This window comes from Bison bison, unplaced genomic scaffold, assembly GCF_000754665.1.
Source record: "Bison bison bison isolate TAMUID 2011002044 unplaced genomic scaffold, Bison_UMD1.0 scf7180017864110, whole genome shotgun sequence".
Classification (NCBI taxonomy): domain Eukaryota; kingdom Metazoa; phylum Chordata; class Mammalia; order Artiodactyla; family Bovidae; genus Bison; species Bison bison.
In genome coordinates this window covers 2,220,040-2,244,280 of record NW_011494682.1, presented here as the reverse complement: position 1 = coordinate 2,244,280, position 24,241 = coordinate 2,220,040, and the positions used below count along the sequence as shown (strand labels likewise).

Here is a 24,241-nt window from a genome sequence, read left to right as displayed (position 1 = left end):
ACCTATTTCTTTGAATTTCACAAACAGTTTAAAAACAGACCCCAGGAACATCAAGTATTTGGTCTGGAATGTTGCTCTGATTTGTAGATTTCCATCAGAGTAAGCACCTTGAGCTTAGTCATCTTATAGCATTCCTTTCTGGTGGAATTTCTTTGACAAGTAGCACATACATTTTAATGCATGAAGGCTCCCAAACCAGTAATTATTTCTTCCATAATCAGTACATTACTTTAAGGAGTTCAAGGTGATCTACACTTTTTATAAGAAAAATTGAAGTCTGGCTCCACTTCACTATATCATTTTACTTCCACTTTGGCTGGGCAACTGAAAGCTCCCCAGCTTCAGTGTACATTCTCTTAGCGCACGACCACCCACCGCTCTGCCCACACGGGCCTTTCCACTGACTGCATGAGCTGCACTCAACCTCCTCTCCTGCCTTGTTCCCGTGACATCCCAACCAGAACATTCACTCCCCTTCTCCCCGCCCCCAGCTCCGCACCCCCAGTCTCTTCATGAGAACTCTACAGAAGCACTCCCTGACAGCTTTGACACAGTTCATTTTTCCATAAACTCAAGTCCTGCAGAACCTGGAGCTTAAGGTTTTTTCTTGTTCTCTCCTTCTTGTGTGTTTGCGTTCATAGCTAAAGTGTAAAATCCTTGAGAGCAGAGATCGTCTTAAAATTCTTGGTACTCATATCAGCTTGGGACAGTATTGTCCTTGGTAGATTTGGTCACACTGAACAAAAATATAAGTCAGTTTCTCTCTCCATTGATGCCCAATAGTTTCTTCTTCAGCACTTTACTTTCAGTGAGTCCGTTATCCTGAGTTTCATGCCATTTCCTAGAATCAAACTATCTTTTTATTCTGTCTTAGGTTTTACTTTTAATATAATTAGCTATATGTATTCTAAAGAAAAAAACAGATCAGTATTATCTAGTCCTGAGAGTTTCTAGACGAGGAAAAAAAGAGAGCCGTGTTGATTCATTGCGTGAGTACTGTCTGCTATGTTAGCTGCCATTTTGATTATGATTATTATTTACCAGACACTAAACAGGTTTAAGGTTTTGATTCCTTTAATAGACTTCATACATAAAGGCCAACAAATCTGTGTCCTTCTTAATAGACTTCTTCTCTATGACTTAGTCTTGGCAAAATTCTGTTTCTTTGATATGAATTACTGCTGTAAGATCAAGCCTACTGTGTGAGTCAGCCTCCTCTTTTTCATTTCTTTTTTGATGAAATTTTTGTGAATCATTAGAGGGGAAATCAGGGGGAAAAAAAACAAGATATGAATTTTTTTAAAGTATAACTGAACTATATTGTATTAATTACTGCTGTATGGCAAAGTGACTCAGTTATACATATAAAGTGAAAGTGAAGTTGCTCAATTGCGTCCGACTCTTTTCGACCCCATGGACTGTAGCCCACCAGGCTCCTCCATCCATGGGATTCTCCAGGGAAGAACACTGGAGTGGGTTGCCATTTCCTTCTCCAGGGGATCTTCCTGACCCAGGGATCCAACCCGGGTCTCCTGTGTTGTAGGCAGACGCTTTACCATCTGAGCCACCAGGGAAGCCCATACATGTATATGTGTGGGTATGGAAAGCCATACCCACACACACACATATTCTTTTTCATATTCTTTTCAATTATGGTTTATCACAGGAATCTGAATATAGTTTCCTGTGCTACACAGGAGGACCTTGTTGTTTATCCATTCTATGCATGCCAGTTTGCATCTGCTGATTGCAGACGCCCACTCCATCCCTCCACCAGGGCCCTCCCCTTTGGCAACCACCAGTGTTTTCAGTGTCCCTGATTCTGTTTCTGTTTCATAAATAGGTTACTTTGTGTCATATTTTAGGTTCCACAAATAATAAGTGATGTCACATGGTATTTGTTTTTCTGATTGACTTAGTGTGATAATCTCTAGTTGAAACCAAATAGCATTATTTTGTGCTTTTTTTTTATAGCTGCAAAGAACATTATTTCATTCTGTTTTATGGCTTAGTAATATTCCATTGTATATATGTACCACATCTTATTTATTCATTGCTCTGTTGTTGGACACTTAGGTTGCTTCCATTTCTTGGTTATTGTGAATAATGCTGCTATGAATATAAGGGTGCATGTAAGAAGATGTGAGTTGTATTACTTTGATGATCCCTACCGGTAAAGTGGAATATGGTAATGTTAGCCAAGAACCTATTTACAGGAAAGTCTTACTGCAATACAGCTTAAAAAAGAAAATCAGAGTCAGGGAAGGAAAATGGCTTCACTTGTTAACTCTTTTGAGTCATTTCATCCTTGCCTTTGTATAGAATTTTCTGCATCTTGTGTCTCATTTCAGTTATATGAAATACTGGAATTTATGAGTCAGGCTTCCCTGATGGCTCAGATGGTAAAGAATCTGCCTGCAATGCAGGAGACGCTGGTTCAGTCCTTGGGTCGGGAAGATCCCCTGGAGGAGGGCGTGGTAACCCACTCCAGTATTCTTGCCTGGAGAATCCTATGGACAGAGGAGCCTGGCAGGCTACAGTCCACGCAGCCGCAAAGAGTCGGACCCAACCGAGTGACTAACACTTTGACTTTCACTATGGAGTATTACCAACACATAACAACCATAGCAGCTCAGGGTCGGGAGAGGAGCCTGCAGTCAGACCTGGAGAAAGCTACTGATGTATGTAGGCTCAGATCTTTTCAGGAGACCCTTCACTGCTGAGCTGTTTTAATTATATTTCTTATCAGTTATTATGGCTGTGTCAAAAGAGGTGGCTTTTTAATAGGCAAAGTGTTAACACTAGCTTCCATTTTCCTGAAAAACTGCTTTTTAAAATACCAAACTCTAGGAGGTCACAGACTTAACTGTTCATTTTGGTGTTTGATTTTTCTTGTGTTTTGTTTTGATTTTGGCAAGATTGAAGGTTTTTCCGGTGAACTGATTTCTTACAGCGATAGTTGGTTTTACAGTCAACATGTCTATAACTTACGTCTGGTAGAATATGAAATGTCTTCTTAGGACAGAATTGTATCATGTTTACAACATTGGTCAATTATCTTACATATCATCTCACATGTGCTATTAATTCAGGTTGAAAAGTTTTGAAACTCACTAAAAGATTATTTAGACTAAATGAAATAATAAAAGCACATGGTTTACCCTCTTTAGTTCTCACTAAATACTGAATTCCTATCTGTACTTATTACAAACCTTTTAAACAGATTCTGTATATTTGCAGTTACCCAGATTACTCATCTCTTTGAGCACTGGAGTGGCTGGGATGTTATTTGAATTAGGGAAATAATATACTTATGTGAAATAATACCTGATCAAGATGGCTTACTGGTCCCTTGATGTATTTCATGAGTTAAGACTTGATGTCCGTCATCTTGAAAAATGGAAGGAATATATCTAAGAGATTTGTTTTAGCATCTAGTACTGTATCGGGCTTCCCCGGAGGCTCAGACGGTAAAGCGTCTGCCTGCAATGCGGGAGACCCGGGTTCATTTCCTGGGTCGGGAAGATCCCCTGGAGAAGGAAATGGCAATCCACTCCAGCACTCTTGCCTGGAAAATCCCATGGACGGAGGAGCCTGGTAGGCTATAGTCCATGGTGTCGCAGAGTCGGACACGACTGAGCAACTTCACCTTCACCTTCAGTACTGTATCACACATATGTTCAATGAAGGTTTTTTTTTTTTTAATTTTTATTTAGTTAGTTTTGGCTGCACTAGGTCTTTATTGCTGTGTTATTTCTCTAGTTGCTGTGAGCAGGGACTACTCTTTTGCTTGCGGTGCTTGGGTTTCTCATTGCAGTGGCTGCTCTTGTGGAGCACAGTCTCTAGGGCACATGGGGTCAGTACTTGTGTCACATGGGCTTAGTTGCTCTGGGGCATGTGGTATCTTCCTGGACCAGGAATTGAACACAAATCCCCTGCATTGGAGGAGAAGGCAATGGCAACCCACTCCAGTACTCTCACCTGGAAAATCCCATGGACAGAGGAACCTGGTAGGCTGCAGTCCATGGGATCGAAAAGAGTCGGACAGGACTGAGCAACTTCACTTTCACTTTTCCTTTCATGCATTGAAGAAGGAAATGGCAACCCACTCCAGTGTTCTTCCCTGGAGAATCCCAGGGACGGGGGAGTCTGGTGGGCTGCCGTCTATGGGGTCACACAGAGTCGGACACGACTGAAGCGACGTAGCAGCAGCAGCCCCTGCATTAACAGGCAAATTCTTAACTACTGAACCACCAGGGCAGTCTCTGAAGACTTATTTTAAATTAAATAAAATTGTGTAATTTATCTATGGAGGACCATAATACTTTTGAAAGCTAACAATTTTTTATTCTTAGTACAGCCTAAGCATTTCTAAATATTTAACACCCATGAGCTTGTTTAATCTTCAGAACCCTATCATCATCTTATGGATAAAAGAAGTAAGGCCTGCAGAGTTAAGAAACTTTCACAGTGTAATACTACTCAGCAATAAATAGGAACAAACTATTGATAACCTGGATGGATCCCTCAAGAATTATGCTGAGTGAAAACAAAAAAATAAAGCCAATTTTAAAAGTTACATATTGTTTGATTCCATTTATATAACATTCTTGAAATGACAGCACTACAGAAATGGAAAATAGATTAGTAGTTGCCATGGGTTATAACAGGGTAGGAGGCAGGAGGGAAATGCTTGTGGCTATAAAAAGTCAAAATGAGGGATCCTTGTGACACAGTTCAATGTCACATCCTGGTCATAAGTTACTCTAGTTTTGCAAAATCTTACCTTTGGGAGAACTAGGTTAAGTGTACACAGTATCTCTCTATTATGTCTTACAACTGCTTATGAAGCTACAATTAACTCAAAATGGTAAGTGCCAAAAAAAAAGAAAGGAAAAAAGAAACTTGCTTAGGGTTACACAGCTAAGGGAAGTTCAAATGCCAGCAAACTAGTTTCAGAGCTGTGTCACCCACTGTACCAAAGTTCAAACCTAGTTGACTCTCAAAAATACTTTTCATCAGAACTCCACACACACATCATTGATTTCTACAAAAGTTTCTTAAAACAACACATAACCTTAGTATATGAGACATACTATAATAAATCGATTTTTTATACCCCACTAAGGAGTTGTGAACTTTAGTTTGATAGTCCAGTTTCCTGTACTGCCTCTCTGTTATATATCCATTTTAGCTCTTGCTACCAAGATATAAGCAAAAGAGCTCTTCCAGCATTGCCAGTATGTTGCGTTCTGTTCCAGCACCCTTTAAAGGCTGAGCCAGTGATCTTGAATCCTTCTATTTTGCTTTAGACCATCTCCTCTGATGAAAACATCTTATTTCTAATCATTGCACCCATTATCCCTTTGCTAGTAATTATCCAACCCCAAACTTTAGTTCGTATTTATAACTGTGTGATAAAAATTATTATAGAATGCTTCCACATCATTGGGTCCTTTTTTTTTTTAACCCCTTATTTCCAAAACAGTTATTCAGTGTTTTTCATTTCCATTTTTAGCACAGTATTCCAGGCTCACAGGGTGAAAATGTTAGGTTATTCTTCACTCCTGTTTCCTTAACAGGTACGATTCTTCAAGTTAAGCCATTTTGATCCTCTCCCCCAAATTATTCAAATTTACTGTGCATAATCCTTTTAAGGAGCTTCCCAGGTGATGCTAATGGTAAAGAACCTGCCTACCAATGCAAGAGATGTAAACGATGCGAGTTTGGTGCCTGGGTTGGGAAGATCCTCTGGAGGAGGGCATGGCAACCCACTCCAGTATTTTTGCCTGGAAAATCCCATGGACAGAGGCTGGTGGGCTACAGTCCGTAGGGTCGCAAAGAGTCAGACACAACAAGTGACTTAGCACGCACGCAGTCATCCTCAAACAGTGTTTTAATCATATGACTTCCCTGCTCAGAACCCACAGTGGGTTCCCACTGCCTGCTTCCTGGATATTCAGGTCTAGTGTTACAGACCTGTCATTTAACTCTACCCTTCCTGTTTTCTAATTCTCCCCACCAAGAAGAGAGTGCTCCCCACTGTGTTCTTATCTCCCTCACCTCATTTCACATACCCATTCCCACCACGTGGAATACTTTCTTCCATGTTGTCTGTGAGTTCATATTTAGGTTCTGCCTCAAATCCTGTACTGCAGTTATCATGCTTTTATCTTTATATTGATTTGGTATTGTCTCATTTGGAGCATGAGTATACAGTATTCCAGGAAGTTAAATTAAGGGTAGAGATTATGCCTGTATTTTGTCAAGGTTGGGATTTACTCTTCTAACAAACTAAAAAACCATCCTATTACTGTTTCTTGGATACTGGTAAAGGACACGATGAAAAACGTTACTATCCACGACACAGTGGGCAGCCTGAGCATCAGCACATTAGTATCAGTTCCTCTTGCATCAGAGTTGCACCTGGGAGCATCAGGAAGATGCTGTGTGCACGGTGTTTCTATGTTGCAGCTGAGGAACACTGAGTTTGGGGAACAGATGCTTTTATAGGAAGCAGCAGTAAAGCCTCATCATGTCTCACAATGATCAGTTGCAGAAGCAACCCCAGGAAGTGGCCTGGGTAATAGAGCAATCAGGGCCTGGCAGTCTTGATACAACCCATGAAGACTTACAGTAGTGCAGGAAGTCCCAGAAGGATTGTCCTCTCTCCGTATCTTACAAGTTAGATAAAAAGACATGAGAAATTTCCCCAGCATCACTCAGGGGATGTGAGAAAGACAGCTCTAACTCTTCTAGATCAGAGATCTAATTGTTCTAAGTCACAATGTGCCCCCTAATACTTAAATTATTTCTGTGGAATAAATTGAGCAGAGCAGGGAACTCTTGAATTTGTACTTAACACCTAAATTTCTTATGTTGCATCAAAACAAAGAAGATTGACAGTTGTCCCAACTTCTAGATGTTCCCAGAAATAATCTGGGTATTCTTCAGTGGTGTGGAAGGAATTCTTCAGGTAAAGGTACTTGAAGAAGCCTGGGAAACTTGCCGAAACTAAACTTGATTATAGTATCCTATTGGGAGCCCAGTGAAGAGGAGATCAGTGTGATTTCCTAGGGAACTCTTGGACAAGCTGGATTAGAAATGAACATCTTTTAAAAATTAGAAATGGTTACCTAAAAGAAAGCAGTGTTTCCTCTATTGCTCACAGTGTTCTGACTCTGAATGTGGGTTTTTTCTTTTTCTCACACCCACCAGTTCTCCAACATCACTTCAATTCGGACTCTATCTCTCTGGGGTTAACACAGGCTCCACAAGACGCCCCTTGACTTTCAACGCAGATCACAAGTCTAAGTTGTCACCCATGCTCTGATCCACCAGCTCGAAGTTAGAGGTTTTCATGACCCCCTCCTCAAGTTTTATAATTTGCTAGACCAGTTCACACAACTCAGGAAGAGTTTACTTGCTAGATTACAGGTGGGTTCTAACAGAACACAACTCAAGAACAGCCAGATGAAAGAGATGCATAGGAGCACAAAACTTCCACACCTTCTCTGGGCACATCACCCTCCCATCACCTCAGTATGTTCAGAAGCTCTCTGAACCCTTCCATTATGGTTTTTATGGAGCCTCAGTATGTAGGCCTCAAATGATTATGATTTAATCATTGATTAAAACCTGGTTCCTTGTAGCTCAGGTGGTAAAGAATCTGCCTGCAATGCAGGAGACCCAGGTTCAATCCCTGGGTCAGGAAGATCCTCTGGAGAAGGGAATGATGACCCACTCCAGTATTCTTGCCTGGAGAATCCCATCAACAGAGGAGTCTGGTGGGCCACAGTCTGTGGGGTCGCACAGTCAGACACGACTGAGACACAACTGAGCGACTACTACTGCTACTCTTATGATTGCACTCTCCAATCTCCCGCCCCCTCTCCTCCCTGGATTTGTAGGTGGGAAGTGATGGCTGAAAGTCCCAACTTATCACACCACTGGTTTCCCCTGGCCACCAGCCCCCCCAACACCCCCACCCCCCTATCTCGGTTCGGAGGCCTTCTAAAATTCACCTCACTAGCATAAACTCTGATTGAGAGGAAGTTGTTAGGAATAACAAAGGTACTCCTTTTACCTTTGATGTGGAGCTATTTCAGGAACTAGAAAGAAACAGAATATAACAAAAGATGCTCCTATGGCTCTTATCACTTGGGAAATTATTAAGATTTTAAGAGCTCTGTATTAGGAGGTGGGGACAGAGAGAGATTGATTGATTGATCGCTTTATTTCACAATACCTGACTAAAAATGAGTAAGAGTATACCGGTGAGTGGCTTTGGAATACTAAATATCCAGAAAAACTCATTCATTTCAATGCTAATGGCAGTCAAAAGGGGTTTTTTTGGTTATGTTCAGGGAAGAAGAAAACAGCACTGAATTCTTACTGGAGTCTAGCAGGTAAACCATGACCTGAAGCAAGAGAAAGCAGAAACTATTTTTAATTGTGGAATTTTCCAAGTACATAAAGTAGAGAGAGTAACATAAGAAACTCTTAACTTTTCCATCACTCAGCTTCAATTATTATCACTGTATGCTGATCTTATTTCATCTATCACCCCCACATTTTTCTAGAGTATTTTAAAGCAAACTCTAAACATTGGCTTATTACCTGTAAACATATTCAGTACTACACCTAACAAAATTAACAAAAATTTCCTCATAGTATGTACTATTCAGCCCATTTTCAAAGTGCTTGTCAGTTTTTTAAAATCAGGATCCATATGCTATATTTTATTATGTCTCAAGTTTTAATTTTTTTTTTAAATTAAAGCTTTATTGAGGTATAACTCATATCATTAAGGGTTACCACTTTAAACTGTACAGTTCAGTGGTTGTTAGTATATTCACAAAGTTGTGGCTTCATCACCACTGTCTAATCCCAGAATATTTTCATCACCCTACAAAGAAACTCTGTACCCATCAGCATTCACTCCCTATTCACCCTTCCTTCCAGTTCCTGACAACTATACTAACCTACTTCCTGTTTCTATAGATTTGCCTCTTCTGGACATTTCATATAATGTTTGTGAAAAATTGGCATTAATTCTTTAAATGTCTGGTAAATTTCAATAGTGAAACAATCTGGTTTTGGCCTCTTCTTTATGGGATGTGCTTTTTATTATGAATTTAATATCTTTACTTACTATAGTTCTATTCAGATTTTCTGTTTCTTCTTGAGCCAGTTTTGGTAGTTTATCTTTCTTAAAAATTGTCCTTTTTATCTAGGTTATCTAATATGTTGGCATACAACTGCCCATACAATCCTTTTTGTTTCTGTGAGGTCAATAAGTAGTGTGTCCTCTTCATTTCTCATTTTAGTAATTCTGTTTCTGTTGGGCAGTCTATCCATTTGTCAGTGTTACTGATCTTTTCAGAGTCAACTTTGAGTTTCATTGATTTTTCTCAGTAGTTTTATTTGCTATTGATTTCTACTCTAATCTTTACTATTCTTTTCTCCTTAGGGCTTTCTACTGATAAATGTATTTATTGATTGCCCTTGACGAATCTATCTATGAAATCATGGAATTAGGACATGCTGGAGCTAGAAGCACCAGTTCACTGCTTCACAAACATCAATGCGTATACCGATTGGTTTAGGTTTTGGTTGAAGTGCAGAATCTGATTCAGTTGTAACGCTGGAGGGCAAGTTTTCCCATTTCCTTCCAGGCAATGCCAATGTTGATGTTCTAGGACCACACTTGGAGTGGTAAGAATCTAGGTCATTTGGTATCAGAGTTGTTAATGGGGTTTTTCAAACCATGTTGTTTCTCCCCATTCCAGGCATATTAGTGTGCCCCCTGCTTGAGAATTAGTGCTGTGATTAATTATGAGTGATACAGGTATGTGATGTCTCTTTTAAAAAAATTACTGAACAACTAATTTTACAGTTGAGGAAACAGGCCTCAAAGAAGTAAGATTCCCTGCCTGGCATCATATAACAAGCTAATTAGCACAGATGATTCAGGTCAAATAGAGTAAGGCTATTGGGTGGATATAGTCTTTCTGCTGATAAGGCTTGATTTTAGCAAAAATATCTTTGAGTATGCTATTACTAAGCAAAGGTAACAATCAGGGTAAATAGCAAAATATATCTTTGAGTATGCTATTACTAAGAAAAGGTAGCAATCAGGATAAATAAATTTATGGTTAAATTTATTTTATTTATTTATTTTTTGGCCCTACCGCACAGCATGTGGGATCCTAGTTCCCCAGCCAGGGACTGAACCCATGTCCCCAGGAATGGAAGCATGGAGTTTTTGGAGAAAAAAAAAAAAATTCATTTTAACATAATGTAGAAACTGTCAAAACTAGGTCTGAAAATATTTCAGGCAGGTAAACTGACAACATGGAAGCATGCAGTCTTAACCACTGGACCACCAGGGAAGTCCCTCTAGTTAAATTTTCTTAACTCCTTTAACGGATTTCAACCCAGGGAAAATATTACTTAAGTGAATTTCTTCTTTATTACTCTTGAGTAGAAGCTTATTTGATATCTCAAATGACATTAAGGAGAATAGAAACAGATATAGATACATAGATAATCTAAGGGCCCTATATTTTTTAATTGAAAGATAATTGCTTTACAGGATTTTGTTTTCTGTCAAACCTCAACATGAATCAGCCATAGATACATCCCCTCCCTTTTGAACCTCTCTCCCATCTCCCACCCCATCCCACTCCTCTAGATTAATAAAGAGCCCCTGTTTGAGTTTCCTGAGCCATACGGCAAATTCCCGTTGGCTATTTTACATATGGTAATGCAAGTTTCCATGTTACTCTTCATACATCTCACCCTCTCCACCTCTCTACCCATGTCCATAAGTCTATCCTCTATGTCTCTTTTTCCATTTTTTCCATTGCTGCCCTATAAATAAATTCTTCAGTACCATTTTTCTAGATTCTGTATATATGTATTAGAATACGGTATTTTATCTTTCTCTGACTCATTTCATTCTGTATAATAGGTTCTAGGTTCATCCACCTCATCAGAACTGACTCAGATGCATTCCTTTTTATGGCTGAGTAATATTCCATTGTGTATATGTACCACAACTTCTTTATCCATTCATCTGTCGATGGGACATCTAGATTGCTTCCATGTTCTAGCTATTGTAAATAGTGTTGCAAAAAACAATGGGATACATGTGTCTTTTTCAATTTTGAAGAAGTTTCCTTAAGGTATATACCTATGAGTGGGATTGCTGGGTCATATGGTGGTTTTATTCCTAGTTTTTTAAGGAATCTCCATACTATCTTCCATATTGATTATTTTTAGATGAAGATTGAATAAAAATTCATAATTCTTTTGTATAAATTTGTCATCAAATTAGTTAAATGGTGTTTTATTACAAGGTATTTTTAGTACGTTCAGTAATTTCTTTCACTGTAATGGGAAATTCATTTTATACTTAATTTTATACTCTTAAGAACTGTTACAACAGAAGTCCAAAATAGCTTTATTTAGGAATTATTGGTCTTCAGTCATTTTGAACTTCAAGTAAGCTTTCCTTTCAATATCTTTCTGTTAGTTGGTCATTTTAAGTCTCATATTAATGCTTTTAGGTATCATTGGGAAATTTCTCTATGACAACTGTTGTGTTTCACATTTAAGATAAAAGTTATTGTTGTACTACATATGAATCATTCCCACTTTACCAAGAATTGGGTATGATGTAGCATACTTAATATTAACATAGTGTTAAATATAATTTACTTTCCTTCAGTTATTAATAAAACATTTCAGTATTTCTCCATATGTGCATTCATCATTGCATTATGAAAGTGAAAGTGAAGGTCACTCAGTCATGTCCAGCTTTTTGTGACTCTATGGACTCTACAGTCCATGGAATTCTCCAGGCCAGAATACTAGAGTGGGTAGCCGTCCCCTTCTCCAGGGTATCTTCCCAACCCAGCAATCGAACGCGGATCTCCCGCACTGCAGGTGGATTCTTTACCAGCTGAGCCACCTGGGAAACCCATCATTGCACTATAAGGAGGTAAAATAGGATCTTGGAGAGATGATTGGTTTGCAGAATAGTGTGGCTAAATGTCACTTAGCGACGTGACTTTGGGTCCATTTTTTTCACTGCTATTGACTTGATGAGCACATGACTGTAAAATTTATGAAAACTTCCTCATATGGAAATTAGCAGCCTTAAAGAGGTGTAGTCAAGACCCATATGCTCTTAAAAGGACCTTGATTTGAAAACCAATATAGTTATTATAACTACAGTCGTTTCTACAGGGTTTCTTTAGTCCACTGCTCCTGCTGTGTTTCCCATCAAGACTGTTTATACCACCATCCAAATCTAGAAACAACCAGATAATCACCAAAATTAGAAACACAGAGGTTGCTCTCCATTCCTTCTCTTTCTTCTTTCAATCCATGTGGTCATCAAGTCATGAAATTCAGTCATTCTACCTCTAGAAGTCTCTCAAAGCCAACTCCCTCTTCTCCACACAGCACCCACTGCTCTAGTTCCAACCCTGATCATAATTTCTCTCCTCAGCTTTTGCAGTAAACCTTACTTGCTCTTGAGCTCTGAGTCCCTTCTGATCCATCTTCTACAAGGCTGCTAGAACAGCTTCTCTAAAATTCAAATCTGTGACATTACACCTCACATCAAAATCTTTGCTGGCTTTAAGGTAAAATCTATGTTCCTTGAACAGAGCCCTTAGCATCTCTCCCTTACCTATTTTCCTTGTCTCATCTCACAGGTCTTACTTATATGTATCATAAACTTACTGCATTTTCTTCAATTTTGGTTTCTTCCACATGCTATGTTCTTCCATATTTCTGTGCCTTCACCCTAGCTGTACTTCATTTCTGCTCCTTTCATGGCTCTCCTCCTAACCCTTCCTTGCCTAATTTCTCTTTATCTTTTAAGACTGAACTTAAAAGTCTCATCCTTTAGTGGTTTCTAGTGGCATCTAGTGGTTTCTATATATTAATTTTGTGCTCTGGTACCTCTGTGAATTATTATGTTTCTGTAAAAATTTTAGTTTGATTTTCTGGGTGTAACATTAGATTGTTTGAGAGCAATAATACATGATCCACGGTTTTACAGGTTATATGTTTCTTTGTCTTCTCTAATTGCATTGGTCTGCCAACCTCAGTACAATGTTATGTAATAGGCATGGGTAATAGATATTAAACTTTTCTGAAGAATACATCCAATGGCCGAGGAAATCGTATTGGACTTAGAACTTGCCTGAAATCCTACATTAATATCATATCTACTGTCTTTACCATCTGAGCCACCAACCCCCTGGACAAAGAAATGACTACCCACTCCAGTATTCTTGCCTGGAGAATTCCACGGACAGCCTGGTGGGTTACAGTCCATGGGGTTGCAAAGAGTTGGACACAACTGATCAACTCTCACTTTCACTATCTTAGCTTTAAATATATATAAAATTTACATTCGATTCCATAAAATGGATGTATATGGCTCAACATGAAGACATTTTAGTTGTCCTGTAATAAAGTTAATTGTGGTTGAAAATGTTAATGTTTATTCCAAAATTTCAAGCATTCTCTGTAAGCTGCCCAGTTTTGTTCTTTAGGCATCTATTTACCCAAGTTTGATGAATAGTAAGCACTTCAGTGTTGAGGACTAGGTCTTTTATCGCTGGGTTCCCAGCATTAAATACAGTGTCTAACACCCAGTAGATGCTTAATGAATGAATAAACAAAAGTTCAGTTTTGTTTATTTGTCTAACACCCAGTAGATGCTTGAATGAATAAACAAAAGTTCAGTTTTGGAGAAATAGTGTTGAATGTTAGCATTGTGAAGAATTAAAATTTTAATTATTTTTTCTCATAGAAAAACTAAGACTAACAACATTGTGAAAGTTATGCATTTAAAAATAATTTTTGGTCTATACAATAAAAATAGAACTTTTAAAAACCTTTTATAGTTATAAGCCTGAAATAGAAAAGATCACATTATAAGTATTCAGCTCAATCAATTTTTAAAAAATATTCATTCATTCAATAACTACCCCTTTACATGTTAATATAGATAACTTACTTTTCATGAAAACTGTATTTCTTCCCCTAAAATGTTGCAAGAAGGTGTCATGTGTTATATTTGGGGAAATTTGTTTAATGTCTGGCCTCAGAGAGGACAGCTAGAATCTTACATCCACTTCCACATTTCTTTTTTTTTTTTTTAAATTAGTTAATGTTTTAGGTCCCTGCTGGCTATCTATTTTATTTTTTAAAGCACATTTTGATGTGGACTTTTTTTTTTAAGTCTTTATTGAATTTGTCACAATATTGCTTCTGTTTTATGTTCTTGGTTTTTTTCTGTGATGGATGTGGGATCTTAGCTCCCAACCGGGGGTCAAATCTACATCCCCCGCTTTGGAAGGTGAAGTCCCAACCATTGGACTGCCAGGGAGGTTCCTAGTTGTTTGTTTTAAATAGAGCAACGTGTATATGTCAGTCCCAAACTCTATCCCTCTGCCCAACTCTTCGTCCCTGGTAAACCAGATGTTTTTTCTCTAAGTCTGTGAGTCTGTTTCTATTTTGTAGATAAGTTCATTGGTATCATTTTTTTTTTAGATTCTGCACAGAGGTGATATCATATGACGTTTGTCTTTCTATGACTTCACTTGGTATGATAATCTCCAGGTCCGCCCCTGTTGCTGCAAATGGCGTTATTTCATTCTTTGTGATGGCTGCAGCTCAGTGGTTTTTCACATACTCCCCAAGTTCACAAAACTAACACCACATCAAGCAGAACTTTACCTCCCCTTCATAAGTCCCTCCATACTCTATTCCAGTCATTGCAGCCCTTTTTTCACAGCGTACATTAGTTCCACAAAATCACTTTATACTTGAGTACAATTCAAGACAGGTAACAAACTGACTAGAGAATTTCTTATGACAAATCAAGCTAATGATGTAATATTCATCGTTAGTAGCCAGAGTTATAAAATGGAGAAAATTTATAAGTACTAATTATTTTCACGTAGTTAAACTAACCAGGAAACAAACTTAATTGTAATGACCATACTCTTATACACTGCTAACACAAAAATGTTGATAATAAAGCATGAAATAATCATTTGACTTTTGTATTAAATAATTAATAATGAGCAATAAATTCTTTTGAGCTCTTAGGTCTAGTTGTCAAATTACCCTGATTTTTGTTTGGCTTGCTTTCATTTGTTCAGAATAATAGTTCTCCACAGGGAGAAGATGTCCTTCTGCAGACTCTTGGCCATATCTGGGGATATTTGGGGTTGCCATGCCTAGAGGGTGCTACTGACATCTATAGGGCAAAGGCATCCATTACGACTAAATTTAATTCACAAAACAGCCTCACACAAGAAGGAGTTGTCTGGCCCAAAATATAGTAGTGCCAAGGTTGAGAGTAATATTTCCTAAAGAATGGGAGGGCTGTTTATGTTTGACACATGTTAATTCAAGCAGGTTATAGCACCATACTAACCGGAGTCTAAAGTATTAGGAATTTAATTTCCCTATGCAAACTGCATTATTAGGAATTTAATTTCTTTCTGTAGTTTATGCATCCTAGACACTATAACCAGTTGTCTTAAACATTTCTGCTACTGATTACAATGAGATGAGGCAATGTAAAAGAGCTGGTACCACCACTTCTGGAAAAATGCCTCAAAGCCTGGGGTTTTGTAGTTGTTCCAAATCCAGCTCTCCCCACGTGACTGGTTGTCACCAGGTTGGAGTTAGGTTGTGTACGTTGACTAGCAGCATTGTTTAATTTTGTTGTTGCTGCTGAGTCTCTTCTGTCGTGTCCGACTCTGGGCGACCCCATAGACGGCAGCCCACCAGGCTCCCCTGTCCCTGGGATTCTCCAGGCAAGAACACTGGAGTGGGTTGCCATTTCCTTCTCCAATGCATGAAAGTGAAAAGTGAAAGTGAAGTCACTCAGTTGTGTCCAACTCTTAGCGACCCCATGGACTGCAGCCTACCAGGCTCCTCCATCCATGGAATTTTCCAGGCAAGAGTACTGGAGTGGAGTGCCATTGCCTTCTCCGGTGTTCCTTGTTACTACCTCACAAAACAACCACAACCGACCGTCTTATCCTAAACCCTAATTTTGTTGTTAGGGCCCTGAATTAATGGTCTGTTGAGGTCCTTTAATGGACCAGAACCTGGTGGTCCGGAGTCGACCATAAGAAAGTAAAAGAGAGAGAGAGGCTGATATTCCCTGGTTTACGCGGAAAACCAATAAAGTCCTTGACACAGGGCTTGCATCGCTCACGAAGGCACCGGGCGCCCTCTCGAGGGGGTGAAAGCACAGTGCGCCTTCTCAAGAGGGTCTTAGAAGCCCGGGCAGGAGAGTGAGCACGATGTGTTTCTACTCTCCAGAGAACTAGCTGGAGGGAGAGAGAAAAGAGAGAAAGAAAGACACTGGGACCCAAGCTCTGATGGAGCAAAGGTGTTTTATTCAACATAGCATGGGTATATATACTGTCTTATAAGGTAGCTATTTTCAGCAAAGATAAAGATCAGAAGTCCAGACTTACAAATTATCAAGGAAACATAAGGCAATCCATATCAAAGAGAGAGGGTTGTAAATAATCACTTTTACTGTATGGTTCATAAAAAGGAAGAGGGTCGCAAATAATTACTTATCACCATATGGAAAAACTAAGGAAGGAAATGCATGCATTCCTCAGCCCTGGGAGCTGTTTGCCACCCCTCTTAATTCCTGAATATTAAGGAATTAATAAGGAACAGAGGGTTCATGACAGATCCAAAACAGCACACAGGAAGCCTCCTGTTAAATGCCTCCTGACAATGGTCTACAGACCTGAGGCCAATAGAATGGTACCTTATGGACCACCAGTTAATCCAACTCCAGCCATGTTTTCCTGCATTAAGTGGGGAATCCAGCAGCTCTCCACAAACATCCATGCAAGCCCACACACCCCTGCCCTATTCCTTTCTCCCAGGGATTGTGGAAGGTCAGATACAGTACAGTGCACATAAATGCTGGTCATAGTGTTGGAAGTTAATATCTGATAAAGTTCTTCATGGCTCTTTTTCAGGGATAGTTTTTTTGTGTATTTCATTGTCCTTGGGAGATTGTTCCATTCTTGACAAGTTTGACCTGTAGTAAACAGAGAAACCAGATTTGAGCCATGGTCCTAAAACATTTATTGATGTGCAAGAATTAATGGCAACATAGAAGTTCTGACCTTCCTAATAAACTATCCTCTAAAGAAATTACCTCGGAGAATAGTACAACAAACCAAAATTTGTATAAACCTCAAGTTCTTAAACTTAATGGAGAAGAAAGTGAGCTTAGAATTTGGCCAGTTGATTCTGTTCCATTTAACCATGAAAGCAGATATAAATGAAAACATTGTGTGAAGAAAATTACTTGGAACAATTTGAATAAAATAATCTCTGCTTTGTTTCTATTATGGGAGCATGGGCTTTTATTAGTATTACTTTTAGTCCTCCAAAAAAGGTAAAACATTTCATAGTTCTCTAGGTCTTTTCCAATTTGTATGGAAATTTAACATATTTGGTGTTTGGGAGGATGCAGATGTCATAGTGGAAAGAGCATTAAAGAGCATTTCATGCTATAATACATCCAGGTCTATATTCTGCCACTTAGGAAGTGTTTGGCCTTGGATCTCTAAACCGTTACAGGCTGGCTTTAGCACCTGGAAAGGGGAATAGCACTTAAATGATGGAGTCACAAGAATTAAATAAGATAACTGTGTAAAAGAATGGTCAGCAAGAGGGAAGGATGCACATTATTTGGAGTCACCGATGCGTTTGTAAGTGGATTGTAGTTGTCAGGAGCACGTGGTTTGAAGTCAGAAAGACAGAGTGTAGACTCCGGCTCTGTCATGTAGTACTGGCTGTGCCTGGGGTCAGCTCCTTTATTCTTGGAGCCTCATTTCTCTGCCCTATCAATTGGTGCTCTTGGTGTAACTGTCTCCTAATGTGCAGTGAGGAGGTACTGAGGTCATCATTGTAAGAACCCACAGGACCAGACACAGGGTACGCACCTGTGGAACAAAGATGATTCAGACTTTTGTCAGGTAAAATGTGGTATTTCTTCCCTTTCCCCAGATGGTGTAATTGGTTGATGAGAGCCACGTTAAGTCTATGTTAAGTCTTAAAAATAATTTTGCAGTTGGTTAAGTTCTAAGACTGCATTATACTGATAATGTTAATTGTTCATTTAAGAATGCTCAGTTTAAATAATAATTCTACCTAGTATAAATACTAATAATGCAAATAACATGTTGGGAACAAAGTTTAAGCACTTTATCCCTTTTTTCTACAGTGGCTTTATTTTTTTTGAGCTTCACAAGCTGTAGAGAATGGGTGGGGCGGGGCCAGGGTAAAAGCGGCCTGTGTGGGAGCTGTGCAGTACTGAGTTATGACCAGCCTAGGTCAGGGCAGTGGCAAAGGCGTTGGTAAGAATATTAAAAGACTACTCAAGGTTTAAATTTTCATAAAATAAATACACCTTTTAGTGTTCTGCCAAGAATATTCCCAAGGAAGATTGGCATCTCTCTCTTTTTTTTAAATAGCAAGTGCATGGTGGAGAGGAACACAGCAACTATTACTATAATTTGGTGTCACTGCCTTGATTCTTGCCAAGACACCAGTAGTCTTACCCACTGTGACTTTTGCACCATCAATGCAGATGTCAACGTGGTGAAATTAGACTGAATTTTTAAATGTGCTATTTCCAGTAACCAGGCTCCACGCTCTCCCCCTTGGGTTTGCAGATCCTAATTATCTCATGGCTAACGAACGCATGAACCTGATGAACATGGCCAAGCTGAGTATCAAGGGCTTGATCGAATCTGCTCTGAACCTGGGGAGAACTCTGGATTCCGACTACGCACCTCTGCAGCAGTTCTTCGTGGTGATGGAGCACTGCCTGAAACATGGCTTGAAAGGTAGGCCATGGCCTCAAAATGAGAATGCGCACGCACCTGTTTCCTAGCAATACGTGTTCAAGAAGAGAAGCTTTCCTTATGGAGCCAAAGAATAAGAAGCCTCTTGAATTCATATTAATCCACTGGGATTCGACATGTGGGTACAGCATGTTGGTACATTTGCGTACAGAAATATGTTTGACGGTATAAGGCTTAAAAAAAATACAGATCCTGAAAAGCTAGAGCTGGAAGCACTGTTACAAGTATCGAGTTCAAGATGACAATTGTGCTTCACTGGTGGATATAGCTCTAGAGTGGGGCATGATTTGTTCAAAATCCCACAGCAAGTAGGGGCAAAGCAAGTGCTAGAACTCTGATGTCCTGGCTCTTGCTTCCGTGCTCTTCCCACTTAACCATAAGCTTTCAAGGGCAGGACCTGGCGTTATTCACCTTTGCTTCTTTTCCTCCCCAATCTTTGATAATCTGCTCCTGAGTTACATATTCTTTTCCACTAGACTGTTTTCTTCACTAATACCACACAACTTAAAGCACGATATTATTAAAAATTTTATTGTTCATATACAGGTGGGCCATAAATTCCTCCTGAAAGAGGAAGAGCTGAGTCTTGGGAAGTAGGGAATACTTTATTTTTATGAAATGTTATCAATTCTGAAAGCATGAATAATTTTAAGACTGTCTGATAATCTGGGATTAATTCCCTGAAAAGCACACTGAATAGCTAGTAGGGTATGTTTGTATGTGTGTGTTGGGAGTATGTTTATATAAAAAGTATTAAACTACTGCTTTGTGTTTTATCACCTTAGCTAAGAAAACTTTTCTTGGACAAAATAAATCCTTCTGGGGGCCTCTAGAACTGGTAGAAAAGCTTGTTCCAGAAGCTGCAGAGATAACAGCAAGTGTTAAAGATCTTCCAGGACTTAAGTAAGTTTAAGGTTGAATTCTATGTGTCAGGGAAAACATTCTTCTCAACTACTTCCTTTAGGAGTGAGACGGAAGACAATGATGACCATAATGTATTTCATAACAATCCAAAATGCATAATGTTGTTATGAATAGACATTGTTAGGAGGGCCCTGGTAATGTAGAATATTGAGAAGTGTGAGGGATAATTATTATTGACCTAAGAGAAGTTGTCTTCATGTTAAAATACCAAATATTCTCTTATTTTTTTCAAAGCACTGTGGATATCAGCTAGTGAGTCTCAAGAAACCAGATCTAGGGAGGTGGCATGTTAGACTTGTCTTCTGGAGTTTGAGAACCACGATTAAAACAGTTGTCAAGTGAACTGCAGGAACTGACTGATATCCATAACCTGCCTTGAAATTTGAAAAAGAGTAGGTGATTACCTTCCCAAACTAGATTGGCCTAATTTTAATCAGTTAGAGGTCTGAATGGCCTGTGTCCTCGTTCTTGTTATTTGGGTACTTACATGATTCACACTAAACTTAGGATTTACCAAAACAAATCTGATGGGACATTTTCAGTTTGGCCTCCCAGAGGTCTTCAAATTGTAGTCTCATTCAGTAATGAATTCCTCACAAGCGCATTTGTCCCAGCACACCCCGGCCCCCACCAGCCCTCACAGAACTCCTCACACAGGAGTGTGGTGACGGAGGGGCTGTGTGTCAGGAGTGCCTCATTACACGCACTGTACTGAGGGATCATGAGCAGGAGTGAATGAGCCTGTCCCACCGTGGCCTCCGCCGCTGCTTCTACTGGTTTTTTGGTTTCTGTGTTTTCGTAGAACACCTGTAGGCAGAGGAAGAGCCTGGCTTCGTCTGGCACTAATGCAAAAGAAACTTTCAGAATACATGAAAGCTTTGATCAATAAGAAGGAACTTCTCAGGTATGAAGATCTTCTTGTTGAACTTTCTCCTTTTCTCGGTATGTTCTGTATCATATTAGGTTGAATCATATAAATTTATCACTTTTGTGGATCAGAAGCAGTTGATTCGTGACAGTTTTACATAGTTCAGCTAATGCCTTCTCCCACATCAAACACACACACATGCTTAAGATTAGATGCTTTTCTATTAAGTGTGCTCACACTGTCGCTATGGCATAGGTATGGTCCTTTGCAGGACAGGTCAAAACTTAACACCTTCAGAAAAACAGGAAAGGCTTTGACACACTCACATATACCCAGGCTCTGTAAGACAAGAAGTTGACATGTAACATTAAATTCCAATGCAGCACACAAAATAGTTTCAAGTTGGGTCATAGGTACAGATGGAAGAGAGCAAACAATAAAGCTTTTAGAAGACACATAAAGTATACCAAAATTTCTCAAACAGGACACAAAAAGTTCTACCTATAAAGGAAAAAAAAAAAAAAGAATAAATTAGTTACCTTAAAATGAAGAACTTCTGTTTATCAAAAGACACTCTTTAGATTAAGAGTGAAAGGCAACTCATTACTCTAAAGGAGATATTTGTGATATGTAATACATATATTCAACAAATGATGAATATTCAGGGTATATAAAGAACTCAGTCCTTCAATCCAAAAAGAAAAAGGCAAATGAGCAAATATAAAAATAGTAAAGGACTTGAACAAGCATTTCACAAAAGAAGAAATTGAAATGGCCAGTAAACACATGAGAAGATCCCTAACTTCACTAGCCATTTGTACATATGAGTTAAAACAAGAGTGTGATAACCTCACACAACCACCAGAATGGCAAAATTGAAAAAGATAGATAATGCCAAGTGTTGAAGAAGATGTATAGTAACTCTGCTGGTGAGTAAATTAATATAGAAACTTAAAAAAACTACCATCCTCTATAAAAGCTGATCATAAGCATTTCTTGTGACCAAGTATCCCACTTCTAGTTATTATATCCAATAAAAAATGTATAGTTATGTTTAACAAAAGGCATGAACAGGAATGTTCATATCTATTAGAATGTACCAGCCCCAAATATTTATAATAGACCCCGAGTGTGTATTCACAGTAGAATGGGTAAGTAAATCATGGCGTACTCATACAGTGAAATACCATGTAGCAGCTTCACACAGCCATATAGATTAATCTGGTTTTGTTGGAAACCAGACGTGGAAAATACTCTGTATATTATTCCATTTATATAAAGTTCAGAAACATACACACCTTACCTTTCATGATAGAAGAAGTCAGGAAAGAGCTACCATTGGTGGGGTGAGGGTACTAAATCAGGAGTAGAAGGGAGCATAACGTGGTTTTGGAGGTTCTGATAATCATACTGTTTTTAATATGGTGGTGGTTACATGGGTATGTTCTCTTTATGAAAACACAGTCTGCCGTAGTGTATGATTTGTGTACTTGTCTTTATGCACCTTATAGTACTTTAATATTTACTGAAAGAAATACAAATACAGCATATTGCCTCTGAGAAATAGTATACGAACAAGTAACAGAATTTGAAGACATGATTGAATTTTCCAAAAGTCTAGTTTCTACAAGAAATTGCACTACAGCACCTAATATGGAGCATTGTTTTAATGTTGCTGCAGCTGCGTATGCTATTGATTGCTGTTTTCTTGCCTAAGAAAATTAAGCAAACCAGGAGAAAGAGAAACAAGAACCATTCAGGATAGCTTATTTATTTCTACAAAGAGAAGGCTCAACTTTCCAAGGGTCAAGCTTTGATAAGGCGTAGGGTCTAGTGTTCGAGCTGTAGGTCGCTACAGGGAGTAGAAAGAAAGTGAGAAAGTGTTAGTCCCTCAGTCTTGCCCGCCTCTTTGTGACCCCATGGACTGCAGCCTGCCTGGCTCCTCTGACCATGGGATTTTCCAGGCAAGGATACTGGAATGGGTTGCCATTTCCGTCTCCAGAGGATCTTCCCAACCCAGGGATCAAACCCAGGTCTTCTGCCCTGCAGGCAGATTCTTCACTGACTGAGCTACCAGGGAGGATACAGGGGAGTGTCTTCAATCAAAATTATTTGAATCAAAATTATTGATTCAAAGTGAGGTCCAAAGAATTTGATCTTTACCCACAGAGCACCAAAGTTAAATGGGTTCAGTCTTATGAACTAGACAGAACATTTTCAATCACTTTGACTCAGCACTTTCACACCCTGGGTATGTCTTAAGAGAAATGCATGTGTATATCTACCAAAAACCATGTGCAGTAGTGTTCATAAAAGTACTGTCGACTGTACAACTGAAAGAGCAAATAAAATGGATCCACTGTAGTTGATTCCTACAATGGAATACTGTCCAGCATTGGAAGCAAATGAGCTACCATTGCATACAACAATATGTACAAACCTCACATATAAATCACAAGGGAAGCCAGACAAAGGAAAATGTGTACTGTATGGTTTTGGGGAAAGAATAAAGTGTTAAAGAACCTTGTTCATTCCAATTCTTAGTTTTCTTCACAGGCTATTAATATGTGTGCAGTTATCAAGAGAGATGGTAATTTGCAGATTATCCATGTGCTGCTTTTGAAGTGTTTTACCATTTGTTAATATTTTTAATAGAGAATCAAAAAGAAAAGAGAAACTCACATCAATGAAATGTATTATTACCAATCATTGAGGTTGACCATGAACAGTCAGTCCCAAGTGACTTTGTTGAAAACAAGTAGATTGCAGTGATGTTTCAGTTATGATATCAAATTGGTTGAAATTAATATTTCAAGTCATTTCATCTATATGTAATGATAATTTGGGTACATCATGAAAGAATATTTAATTATTCAGGGGTCTTCTAGGATTTTTATCCATTCAGAATCATTCAAGTACTTTGTTTCTCTTTTACTTTTTTATTTCAAAGTCATTTTCAGCACATTATGCCTGGTCTGTGGAATTAGTTGTGGGAACAGGCCAAAACTAGCCTAACTGTTGATTAGAGAGTTGGCTAAGGAAAAGGGAGTTTTGGCTGAACATACTTATACTACAGTCATACAGTGGAATGGTATAAAACTAGTATAAATGAAACTGCAGAAAATTATCTATTGAAATAGAAAGATACTCACAGTATTGTTAAGACAAAAAGAAATTCACAATGATTTAATGGTATAATGCCCTTTTCGTTGGAGAAGGCACTGGCAACCCACTCCAGTACTCTTGCCTGGAAAATCCCATGGGCGGAGGAGCCTGGTAGGCTGCAGTCCATGGGGTCACTAAGAGTCAGACATGACTGAGCGACTTCACTTTGACTTTTCACTTTCATGCATTGGAGAAGGAAATGGCAACCCACTCCAGTGTTCTTGCCTGGAGAATCCCAGGGACAGGGAAGCCTGGGGGACTGCCATCTATTGGGTCGCACAGAGTCGGACACGACTGAAGTGACTTAGCAACAGCAGCAGCAGCCCTTTCT

The 24,241-nt window shown here is 39.0% G+C and overlaps 1 protein-coding gene across 11 annotated transcripts in view; it reads left to right on the top strand.

Annotated features, from left to right (window-relative positions):
- RUFY3 (RUN and FYVE domain containing 3) overlaps window positions 1-24,241 on the top strand; it is a 97,487-nt gene that overhangs the window by 39,604 nt on the left and 33,642 nt on the right. For all 11 annotated transcript variants that reach the window (XM_010839098.1, XM_010839102.1, XM_010839100.1 and 8 more), the window contains 3 exons: window positions 18,762-18,935; window positions 19,739-19,856; window positions 20,680-20,781. In XM_010839098.1, the coding sequence (XP_010837400.1) occupies window positions 18,762-18,935; window positions 19,739-19,856; window positions 20,680-20,781 (394 nt within the window). The remainder of the gene's footprint in view (window positions 1-18,761; window positions 18,936-19,738; window positions 19,857-20,679; window positions 20,782-24,241) is intronic.